The following is a 13,107-nucleotide window of genomic DNA, read 5'->3' on the forward strand; positions in this document are numbered from 1 at the left end:
AAGTCTGAATTGCTTTTTGGAATCTAATGGATTGGATTCCAGTTAAATATGTGGCTGACCCTTGAAATAAAGAGGATCAATTTCCCAAAGAGATACAGTTACCCCTATCTCCTATTTTCTTTTGAAGAGTAAGCTTCATTCACCAAGTTTCCCACATTAAGTTAATGCATCCCATGAAGAAGTACTTTTCAGAATCTGGAAAATGTTATCTTTAAGAATGGGCTCAAAAGATTATTTGCTGTTCTTTGCCCTAGCTGGTTTGACTCAGTGGATAGAGCACTGGCCTGCAGACTGAAGAGTCCCAGGTTTGATTCTGGTCAAGGGCACAGGCCCTGGTTGTGAACTCGATCCCCAGTAAGGGGCGTGCAAGAGGCAGCCAATCAATGATTCCCATCACTGATGTTTCTATCTCTCTCTCCCTTTCTCTCTAAAATCAATAAAAATATATTTTTAAAAAGACATTATTTGCTGTTTTTAACTTTAGGGTAAAAATGGAAATGATTCATTTTTTGAATTCAGAATGTCTTATTTAGATTTACCAAAATTATGTAATAATTATAACACATCTTATAAAGCTAATAAGAACCTTTAATTAATAAATTACATTGTGTAACTTGAATGTAATGCTTCCTCATCATTTCATGTATAATTATAACTTTCCATAATAATTTGTGTTGAAAATAACTTTATGCAGATCATAATCACCTTGAGAACACTCTTTGAAAAGGAATTAATGTCATTTTATACCCACTTATATACTAAACTACATTTCTAAAATTTTACGCTAATGTAACTGATAATAGTGCCTATCAACCCTATGTCCACCTCACCAACAACATAAACAGAAAAAGGTAGAGAATGAGTTGGTTTTTATATAACTTGGTATAAAAATGTTTCATTCCTTAGTATTTACATCACAAAATTGGGGACAAGCTACAAAATTAAGATGAGTGGTAATTCTATTTACTGACAATACTCTGAAATACCAGTAGTGAGCTGGTAGCACAGTCATTTTAGTTACTCAGACTTTCTCCCCTAATGGTGTATGGGAAGATGTAATAGATATTTGTGATGGTAACACAAACAAGTTTGATATCAATGTCAACTGAATTGATATAAAAGAAACTTCAACATCTTGTACTGAAAATGGAATGCATTAAACTCTAAGAGTTCTATGACTTTTATTTTGGAGTACCTGGCAAGGCATCCATTGGGATACTGAGATTAGTTATGAAGGGGGTGGAGGCCTCTCCATGCATCTTTAACCTATTGTAAGGCCAGTTACCTGCTCTGGACTGCTGGGAGTCCTCAACCCCAAAGGTTTGTGGGCCACAGCCATCCTTGAGACCTACCCGCAGTTAAGGGAACTCTTTTTTCGTTGTTGTTATTGTTAATCCTCACCCAAGGATATTTTTCCATTGATTTTTAGGGAGAGAGGAAAAGAGAGGAAAAGACAGAGAGAAACATCAATGTGAGAGAAACACATTGATTGGTTGCTCCTGCATGAGCCCGGAACAGGGCCCAGGCCGGGGAGGAGCCTGTAACCGAGGTACATGCTTTTGACCAGAATCAAACCTAGGACCCTTTCGTCCACAGGCCAATGCTCTATCCACTGAGCCAAATTGGCTAGGGCTAAGCTAACTCTTAAGTCTTTTCTTATTATCATGAAAGTTATAAAAATTAGGGATGGCTCAAGAGAACAAGGTCAGTAAGAGTCTTTCCCAACTACAGAGGTATGCATTTTTTAAAAATTTATTTTATTCCATCATCATTTTTAAACTGTCTAATTTTTTTTTCTTTCTCTTACTTATCTTTTCTTCATTTTCTTTTTTTGAGGGACAATTTATTTTTGCTCCAGAGCCAACAAATGTTTTTGTATAAAATTCCCTATAAATGCCTATAGAATGTGCTGGAAGTTAAAAACAAAAAAATAGTACTGCAGATTTAGATTAATATACAACCTAAAAGGAATACATCTCCATCTACACTTTGACATTAGCATGTTCCTGATCTGCGTAGACAAGGGTTCACTCAGGAGCACATGCAGCATGTCCCAGAGTGCTGCCTCAGTACCCAGGCCCCTCACTGGGCCAGGAGTGAGAGCAACGCTAGTCTTGTGGGGCCTGGGAGCCTCACTGTTCTGCGACTCTGCCCTTTCATACTCAAGGCTGGCATCATTCTTCCGGAAGAATGTATACCAACAATATATGTGCTTACATTAAGGAAATATTAAACATTAAGTCAAACTCAGTAATGTCCACATCCTTGCCTGGAGGAAAAAGCAGGGTCAGTGCCCAGGTGTTCCTGAGTGCTTCTCTGCCTCTGGTCTTGCAGCATGCCAGAGAGACCCGTATGCCCGCAGTCGCCACCTTCCCAAACCTTACTTTAAACCCTTTTACCTAGGGTTTATGCGGCATTTAGTCTCAAATCACAACCGACAATTTCCAACCAAACCGGTCAGGCAGTCAGAGCAGAGAGGAAGGAAAAGCATAGCTTTAGGAGACCTAAATTCTCATGGACTTCACATTGAATGAAGTGCCTTTAAGTATTGGGCATAAGAATATTACAGGGAAGAACAAAGGTGAGAAACTGTTTGCAAGATTCTCCTATAACTAACTCTTCTCTCTCAAGCAGGAATGGAGCCAGGAGGCACTGTGCTAAGTAGCATTGACTCTTAAACAACACGGGTTTGAATTGTGCAGGCTCACGTATATGTAAATTTTTTTCAATACGTATGTATAGTACTGTAAGTATATTTTCTCTTCCTTGGGATTTTCTTAATAACATTTTATTTTCTCTCACCTTATTGTACATAATCCCTATTATACAAAATATATATTAACCTATGTTTTATATTATCGATAAGACTTCCAGTCAATACAGGGGTAGGCAAAAGTAGGTTTACAGTTGTTAGTATGGGAAACAGTTTATTCTTGTATTATTATTTATTAATTATTGTGTTATTTTCTATACAAACAACTGTAAACCTATTGTTACCCATCCCTGTGATAAGCTATATTAGTAGTTAATATTTTGGAGAGTCTGAGGTTACACTTGGATTTTCTACTGTGCAGGGAGTTGTAGCCCTAACTCCCACATTGTTCAAGAGTCAACTGTAGCCCTAACTGGTTTTGCTCAGTGGATAGAGCATTGGTCTGCAGACTGAAGGGCCCGGGGTTTGATTCCGGTCAAGGGCATGTACCTTGGTTGCGGGCACATCCCCAGTGGGGGGTGTGCAGGAGGCACCTGACCAATGTTTCTCTCTCACCGATGTTTCTGACACTCTATCCCTCTCCCTTCCTCTCTGTGAAAAATCAATAAAATATATATATTTTTAAAAAGAGTCAACTGTTGTTGGATTTAAAAAGAAGAATAAAAAAATGTAGCTGCCCTTTATGGCCTTATACATTAGCTGTGAGTTTAAAAGAAAACTCTTAGAATTTAATTTAAAATACAGTATATTCTTCTATACACCAATAATGATCTATCCGAAAGAGAAACTAAAAAAAACCCCACAATCTCATTTACCATTGCAACAAAAAATTAAGATACTTAGGAATAAATTTAACCAAGGAGGTAAAAGACCTGTACTTAGAAAACTATAGGATGTTGAAAAAAGAGATAGTAGAAGATATAAACAAGTGGAAGAATATACTGTGTTCATGGATTGGTAGAATTAAAATGGCCATACTAACCAAAGCAATCTACAGATTCAATGAAATCCTTATTAAAATACCAATGGCATATTTCATAGATCTAGAACAAATATTCCAAAATTCATATGAAACCAAAAAAGACCCCAAATAGCTGCAGCAATCTTTAAAAAAAGAACAAAGTTGGAGGGATCACAATACCAGTTATCAAGCTATACTACAAAGCCACTATAATCAAAACAGCGTGGTACCGCACAAGAACAGACATATAGATCAATGGAACAGAATAGAGAACCTGGAAACCAACCCAAGCCATTATGCTCAATAATATTTGGCAGTGAAGGCAAGAGCATACAATGGAGTAAAGACAGTCTCTTCAATAAATGGTGTTGGGAAAATTGGACAGATACTTGCAAAAAAATGAAATTAGACAACCAACTTACACCAAACACAAAAATAAACTCAAAATGGATAAAAGACTTAAATGTAAGTCTTGAAACCATAAAAATCCTACAAGAAAATAGAGGCAGCAAAATATCAGACATCTTATGTAGCAGAATTTTCACAGATACAATGCCTACGGCAAGAGAAATAAACAAACAAAATAAACAAATGGGACTACATCAAACTAAAGAGCTTCTGCACAGCAAAAGAAATCAGTATCAAAATGAAAAGGAAACCCACTGTACGGGAGAACATATTTGCTAATGATACATCTGATAAAGGGTTAATTTCCAAAATATATAAAGTACTCATACAACTCACCAAAAGGAAGACAAACCAATTAAAAAATGGAAAGAGGACCTAAACAGACACTTCTCCAAAGTGAACATACAGATGGCCAAGAGACATATGAAAAAATGCTCAACATCACTAATTATTAGAGAGATGCAAATCAAAACCACAGTGAGGTACCACCTCACAGCTGCCAGAATGGCTACAATCAATAAATCAACAAACAAGAAGTGTTGGCAATGATGTAGAAAAAAAAGGAACCTTAGTACACCACTGGTGGGAATGCAGACTGGTACAGCCACTATGGAAAACAGTGTGGAGTTTCCTTAAAAAATTAAGAGAATGGAACTGCCATTTGACCCAGTGGTCCCACTTCTAGGAATATATCCTAAGAAGCCAGAAGCACCAATCAGAAAGAATATATGCACCCCTATGTTCATAGCAGTGCTAAAAAACTGTCATACATTTACACAAATGGAATACTATACAGCTGTAAAAAAGGAGGATCTCTTACCATTTGAGATAGCATGGAGGGACCTGAAGAGTATTATGCTAAATGAAATAAGCCAGTCAGAAAAAGACAAGTATCACATGATCTCACTCATATGTGGAATCGAATGAACACAATAAACTGATTAATGAAAAACATTCAGAGACATTGAAGCATGCCGCAGAATGAGGTATTTGAGAGGGAAGGGGGAAGGGCTGGAAGAGATTAACCAAAGAATTGTTATGCATATATGCATAGCCCATGGACAAACAATAGTGTGGGGAAGATCTGGGGAGAGGCTGGAACAAGGTAAAGGGGGTCAATGGGGGGTGGAGAAAGGGAACATCTGTAATACTTTCAACAATAAAGATATATTTGAAAAAAATTAAAAAGTATATATTCTTCTTTAACACACAAGAAGTTATGAAAGATGGCAAATCTCATCAGGTTCCCCCACATATTGTGGTAGGAACAGAATTCATTCCCTATGGTCTTCCAAAAGTCAATGCTTTGTCCACAGTAAAATCAGTCATTGCCTTACCTGGAGGGACGTCTGAGTTTGAGTGGTTCGGTTAATGATATCCCCACTCGTTTGACCTAGCTGGCTTCTAGTAATTAGTGCATCCTGAGTTCGAACTGGTTCTATCAGTGAATTGTATCTAAACAAATCAGTAGTTTCTGTAACGTTTTCAGAAGGAGCTTGAATTGGAACAGTGCCACCAACCAAATCCTGACTACTGTTTGAATCCAAGGATTCATTTTCTGGATTGAGAGAATAAATATCTTCTCCAGTGAGTTCAGGATAAGAGTCACAAAAGGAGATATCATCACCATAAATGGGATTTTTCACCAGAGGCCAGGCATCCGAAAACTCGCCACAGATGAACTGAGAAAGGGACCCGAAGAAAGACGGCATGGTCTCTCCCACCGGACCTGCATTTCTGAACACATGTTCAAAAGACTTTTAAGTGTTCTATAGGGAGAAAAACCACGACTACAAAGCAACATTCCAACAATACTTTCAAGCTTTCTAGATGAAATAGCAACTTATTGTCAGAATTCCAGTTGTTATAAACTTGCTTTAATACAATAAGCTTAATTCCTCCAATTACTTTAAAATTGAATATACTTTGTTTTAATCAATGTAGTTATACTTAATACAATGTCTAAAACATGCAGTTTCCTGGGTCTTAACTGAGTTTGAAGGCTGTTCTAAAATTCTATGAGTACATGACATGTTAAAAATTACTTGCAGATGGCAGAAGTGTCACAAATAAAGACAAAAATAAAATTGAGGGGCCCTAGCTGGTTTGGCTCAGTGGATAGAGCGTCAGCCTGTGGACTGAACGGTCCCAGGTTCGATTGCAGTCAAAGGCACATGCCAGGAGTTGCGGGCTCAATCCCCAGTAGGGGGCGTGCAGGAGGCAGCTGATCAATGATTCTCTCTTATCATTGATGTTTCTATCTCTCCCTCTCCCCTCCTCTCTGAAATCAATAAAAATATATTTTAAAAAAATAAAATAAAATTGAGGGTAAAGTATAAAAAATGTTGTATTGGATATTAGTAACCCTGAGAGACTTACCTAATTCGTGCCAAACACATGCCCCCTCCAATGACCAGAATGGCATTAATGATATTAAAAAGTGATGCCCTCATGAAACATTTTTAAATGTTTCACATGAAAATTGGTAAATGAATGTAATGCATATTTTCACAAAAATTATGAAATTATATTGCTTAAAAAATACCCAGTTACCTCTCCTGAATTGTGGCCTGGGAATGCATCCTGCAACCAAGAGTCACCTGGTCGATGCTGCAGGAGTCATCACAGCACAAGGATGGGATCAAGTGAACAGGCCCTAGGAAAGACAGCAGAGGTGTGAAGCATAATGCTTTTCCTGGGAATGTTCTCTTTAATACCAGTACAACATCGTTCTTGAAACTTGAACTATTCCCCTTTGGGTAACTTTTTGGGGAACGGGAATATGAGTCTTAATTTTTTTCTCTGTTTTTATCTTTTTAAAAAAATGATGAACCATTTATATTATATACCTAGAGTATTCAAATTCATAGAGACAAAGTAGAATGGTGGTTGCCAGCGGCTGGGGGAGGGGGAATGGGAAGTTAGTGTATGATGGATACAGTTTCAGTTTGGAAAAATGGGAAAGTTCTGGAAATGGATGGGCGGTGATGGTTGCACAATAATGTGAATGTACTTAATCCACTGAACTGTACACTTAAATTTATTGAAGAAAAGGCAGAGGCACCAAGTACAGAGCCCAACCCAGCAGGCTGCAGATTTCGGCTCCTTGCATCCGGGGGGGGGGGGGGGGGGGGGGGCGGCGGGGGGCGCGGAGTCGGGTTCGGGGCAGGCCTGGCCCGGCTGGCTGGGCTGGCAATGTGAAACCACTGTACCAGCAGGTGCACAAGCACTCCCACTGGTTCCAGTCTCGCGTGGGACACTGGGGGACGGCAGATGGGCAGTCTGTGCACTTGGTGGAGGGCGAAGTCCGAGCAGGCGTACTGGATGTTTAGCCACCAGGAAAGCCTGGAGATTTTGTCTGGTGGGGAGCTGCCCTGCTGTGGACAGAGTGCCAAACTTCGTGTTTCCCCGGTGAGGCCGAAACGACCCAGGTGATGTACGGCACCGGCAAGGTCGAGACAGCCCGGTGATGTCGGGACAGCCCCAGTGAGGTGGAAACGGCCCTGGTGAGGTAGGGATAGCCCCAGTGAGGTAGGGACGGCCCCGGTGAGGTCAAGATGGCCCTGGTGAGGACAAAACGGCCCCAGTGAGGTTGGGAGGGCTCCAGTGAGGTTGGGACAGATAATGGGGACCAGTATCGACTGATGAACAGGGGTAGATGCAGAGGCAGAGCAGCATTGAACAGACTGTCAAACTACAGTGGGAAGCCTAGGGAGGGTTTGCGGGGGGGGGGTTGAGGGGCGGGGGGGGAGTTAAGAGATCAACTGAAGGACTTGTATGCATGCATATAAGAATAACCAATGGACACAAAACACTAGGGGGTAGGGGCCGGGGGAATGTCAAGGGAGGGGTGCGGCGGAAAGGAGACATATGTAATACTCTTTGTAATACTTCAAGAAATAAAAATTATTAAAAAAAAGAGAGATTAGTTAAATTTAAAAATAAATCTTCCTTAGCCCTATAAACTAGAAATAAACACTGTCAATATTTGGTGAACAGCTAGACTTTTCTCTATATATATACACATATAATTCTAATTTTATAAAACCATAAACATACTAAAGCATACAGGCAAATACAAAGACACACATATATATATAGAGAGAAAAAGACTTGAAGTAATTATATATTTACATGTACATATATGTTTATGTATATTCAAACTTAACATGAGGATTATCTCTTTACTTTTATAAACAGGAGAATAATATGAAACTAATATTTCCCTTTTGAAAATATATTGAGATACAATTGCAAACCAGTGTTAAGCAGGACAGACAGCCAACATACTTTCACCTGAATCTCTCTCAAACAGGCCACACCTTGTGCTGTCTGAATACGTGTTATTATGACCATGAAGAACTCACTTGGATTCACTACCAATTAACTCAACAAACATGTGTCATGCTCACTGTGGAATTTCTCAAAATTATTTAAAAGCAAAAGGCACTCCCATTCCTTCTAGAAATGGCTGGTTCTAGGACTCAATCAGGGAAAGTATAAGACGAGCATGAAACAGCCTGAAGGGATTTCCACTTGTCAAATCTAGGAACATTTGAGCATCAAAATAAATGATTACAAAGGATTGTAACCCACTGAATGGGGTCCATTAGTCCACACTAATTAAAGTAAATAAATGGGAAGAAGGGAAGTTCTTTCTGACCATAGGATGCCAACTAATAAATGTAGAAAGAATGATGCAATTAGAAAACCAGCAATTGTTAACCATTATACTAATGACTGACTCAGGTAAGAATCATCAGAGAATGCTAAACTACTGGGCCAAAGTTTGAAATCAATAGGATATGTACATAATCTCAAATAATCTCCTACGAAGTTTCATTAATTACCAAAAACAATGATCATTTTGTAGTAGAGAAAGCTTGCAGACACCACCTTAACAAAGTGACCCTAGTTAATCTGACCGAAATGAGACAGATGTACCTCCTGATATGGGGCACTGAGAAATACACAACATCACCTCTGTGGTATTTCTGAATCTGATCATAAAAAAAAAAATGAGAAAACCCAAACTGAGGGTCATTCTACAAAATTATTGGCCTGCTTTTGTCAAAAATATTGTCATAAAACGCAAAGGAAGATTAAAGAAATATTCCAGATTAAATGAGAGTAAAGAGACAGGACAAGTAAATAAGTGTTATCTGGGATTTTCTTTTGCTACATAGGACATTATTGGGACAATTAGGAAAATCTGAATATATTCTGTAGATTATTTAATAGCAATAGATTTAATGTTACTTTCCTGATTTAATAAGCGTGCTTTATGTAAGAGAATGTTCTTGTTCTTAGAAAACAATCACCAAAGTAATAAAGGGTAAAGGGACATTATATCTGCAAATGATTTTTAAATGGCAAGTGAAAAAAAAAAGTGTATATATATGTGTATATATACATATGCAAAAATGTGTGTGTATATGCAAAATATACAAAACAGCCCTGACCGGTTTGGCTCAGTGGATAGAGCATCGGCCTTCAGACTGGAAGTTCCCAGGTTTGATTCCGGTCAAGGGCATGTACCTTGGTTGTGGGCACATCCCCAGTAGGGGGTGTGCAGGAGGCAGCTGATAGATGTTTCTGACTCTCTATCCCTCTCCCTTCCTCTCTGTCAAAAAAAATCAATAAAATATATTTTTAAAAAATATACAAAACATGTATGAATAATATATATATATATATATATATATATATATATATATATACCACTTAAGAGAGAGAGATAGAGATAAAAATCATAAAGTAAACGTCAGATGAGATAAATGTTAATATTTAGGGAATCTGAGTGAAAGGTATGGGGGAGTTTTTTGTCCTAGCCTTTCAACATTTTTGTAAGTCTAAAAACATGTTAAAATAAAAAGGTAAAAGAAAAAAGGCACATTATTAAGGAGGAAGTGATTTAAATGGAAAACTGTATTGAACCTAGGCATTAGCATGGGGGGATTAAGCTCAGCATTCTAAGAGGACATGAAACAAGGCTATCTATATATTTAATGTTTCTTTTCAGACAGAAGTTCAGGTGAGGCAGAGTTTGTACAATGCTGTATTTTATTATATTTAAAATTTGAATTTCTATCTTAAGAAATTATCCCTCACTCTGATTCTGTGTCAATGTCATGGTACAGTATCTAGGAAACAACGCTTGGGGCATTTTGAGGATCCAGTAGCTATTGGTAGCTAAGAGTCTATTATCAGTGTAGTCAGAGGCAAAAATAGATTCCCACACACCACAAAGTCTTACATTTCATTCTTAAATATATTCCTAAAATAGAATATAGTTATGATCAGTAGAAAAATAATTATGTTGAAAACTCCTTATGCCACATATGAGATATTAGATTGAAAAGCTCAATCCTGCAATTTCTTGAAAAAGAAAAATTAAACAGTTCCAAGAGAATAAGTCAATCTCATCAGGATACATTTCACTTAAAGAATGTGACAAAAGTTGATGTTAGTATTGCTTCAAAGGTGCTAAGAGAATTGGGAAGTGAGGAGAGAGGAGGGAGGCCAGGGCAGGTTTCTAGAAAGGGTTGCTGGCCACATCAAATTGTACTTTGCAGTGGAGATAAGGTCATTATAGTGGGGATAGGAGTGGGGAGTGTAAGTGTAGAAACCTTGTGTTAATGAATATAAATAAGTGGCAAAGAAAGTTGGTACTACCTTTGCCCATTTTGCCCACATCAGAAACCAATTCCCATTTGAATTATTTCCCTGAACTTTCATTTCTGTCAATAAACTAACAGGCAATTATGGTTTGTGGAAAACCCTGTCATAGAGCTTTCTCCTCCTTCTTCCTTAAGAAATCCAAGGCATTAAGGTGGATACATGAACTTTAGGTGTGAACCCACTAGAAAGGAAGGGATACAAAGTCCTCCTCTACAAAAAGTTGATAGTGTTTTAGATTAACTGACTCAAAACAACAAAGACAAATTTGCTGAAAACTTTTAGGATTTTGATCATTATTTTCTTCTTAATATTTAAGTGGCACAACACACACCAAACATTTGAGTACGGTGGAGAATAACTATTTTTTTAAACTATATTTTATTGATTTTTTACAGAGAGGAAAGGAGAAGGATCGAGAGTTAGAAACATCAATGAGAGAGAAACATCGATCAGCTGCCTCCTGCACACCCCCCACTGGGGATATGCCCTCAACCAAGGTACATGCCCTTGACCGAAATCGAACATGGAACCCTTGAGTCCGCAGGGTGACGCTCTATCCACTGAGCCAAACAGGTTAGGGTGAGAATAACTATTTAACAAGATTAGCTTTAAGTAGAAACCAAGCGGAGCAACCCAGCTGTGGGACAAACAGGAACGGAACAGTCCTTTGCAGCTTCAATGTCATTCCTCTGGTTTCCCTAATGGATTCATAGCTGTCTGAACTTACCGCAGGTCTGGGCTAAGTCCCGGTGGCACTGACAGCAGGCTCTGGGAGCAGAGTTATTGAGCTGAGGTCTGTCAAAACAGGCCAGTTCAGAACCATTGTACTGAATATCCTGTGCTCTCAGAGACCCTAAAGGAGGGGGTGAGAATTCTGTCAGTAAAGACAATTTCCTCTTTAAAGGACGTCCTTCACATCATAATACAGACAAGTACCATCCTAGCATTTGTATTTTTTTTAAAAGAAGGCTATCATTCACATTTTAAAATATTTCTTCTTACACGAAGGCACAAATCCTATATAATAAAAGTGTAGTATGCAAATTGTCCCCTCGACCGGGAGGTCATCTGGGAGTTTGACCAGGGGGGTGGGGCCAGCCAGGGGAAGGGAGGGAGGCCACAGCCAGCAGTGGCAGTGACAGGAAGCCCTGGCCGGCAGTGGCGGTGGCAGTGGCAGGCGACCAGGGGAAGGGAGGGAGTACCTGGCCAGCAGCTGGCAGCTAGTAGGGACCCTACCAGTGCACAAACTTTGTGCACTGGGCATCTAGTATGAAATAATTTGTTAAGAAAGCTTGAAATGGAAAGTACTTATGTTGCTAGCACTTAGAGTAATTTTTATTTTTGCCTAGTGGCACAGGGACATCTCTGCTACCCATCAGTCTGCTCCCTCAGGGCTAAAAAGACTGTGACAAAAGACTGTGAGATCTCTTTTCATGTGCTCTCTGTGCCTTAAACAGCTCCTTGATTCTCGTCTTATTCAAGTCTCTTGTGGAACACGAAAATGACAATGATGATAATTGTACTTCACCAATGCTGAGAAATAGAAAGAGCTCAAAACTTACAGCTGGGTTTCTTCTCCATAAATTGTCTCTTACAATAGATGATACAGAGAATGAGCAGAGCCAGCAGGACAGTAGCCAAGGCACTGCAGATAACAGCAGCCAGGGCTGTGTCTCTCGGGCTGGAGGCTGTGGATGGGATCTTCACGAGGTTGACCTTACTGGTACCTGAAAACCAAACAAATGGAATCAGTGCTCTCAACCACCCAAGAGACTCAGACACTTACTAGTACACTGACCTCAGCTGTCATTATTAACAATGGTCTTCATGCAATATAAATCAAACCCTAGGAACTAGTGGGAGGTATGTTAAGATGGCTTAAGCACTCCCTCCTCCTAGAAGATTTCTTGACTACTACAGCTCTGCCCTGAACCCCAAACTGTGTAATGTTCTGCTCCTTCATTCCCACAACACACAAGCCTCAACACTGTATTGCAGGAAGGTGCTTTTAGGTTCCCTAGACCAGAACCATTTGTGAATTTATCATCTTTATCTCTGTGTCCCCAGTACTTGGCAATGTGTTTGGCACATAGTAGGTACTTCATATTTATTTCATTTGAATCAAGCTACCTACATTTTAAAATAGACTGAACTATGGTATGCTTTTGGGGGCAACTTTAGGGAAAAACAAGAAGTTGGACCATTCATGACCTTACACTAGGTCCCCAATTTCTGACACAGTAAATATTTTTAAATCTTAGCTGTTACATTACTGAACAACATCTAAGTTGTGGAGAAAACACTGACACCATTGTTATATGATGGAGAGGCATGCATACTAATG

General features: G+C 39.0%; 1 protein-coding gene across 1 annotated transcript in view; it reads right to left on the reverse strand.

Annotated features, from left to right (window-relative positions):
• Nucleotides 1–5,407: 5,407 nt before the first annotated feature.
• TNFRSF19 (TNF receptor superfamily member 19) overlaps nucleotides 5,408–13,107 on the reverse strand; it is a gene marked incomplete at its 3' end in the record, with an annotated part of 71,185 nt that continues 63,485 nt past the window's right edge. The window contains exons 5-8 of the mRNA XM_081083026.1: nucleotides 12,326–12,490; nucleotides 11,491–11,616; nucleotides 6,636–6,738; nucleotides 5,408–5,819 (exon numbers count right to left, since the gene is read on the reverse strand). Of these exons, the coding sequence (XP_080939152.1) occupies nucleotides 5,408–5,819; nucleotides 6,636–6,738; nucleotides 11,491–11,616; nucleotides 12,326–12,490 (806 nt within the window). The remainder of the gene's footprint in view (nucleotides 5,820–6,635; nucleotides 6,739–11,490; nucleotides 11,617–12,325; nucleotides 12,491–13,107) is intronic.

This window comes from Myotis nattereri, assembly GCF_964212035.1.
Source record: "Myotis nattereri genome assembly, chromosome: 2".
NCBI lineage: Eukaryota > Metazoa > Chordata > Mammalia > Chiroptera > Vespertilionidae > Myotis > Myotis nattereri.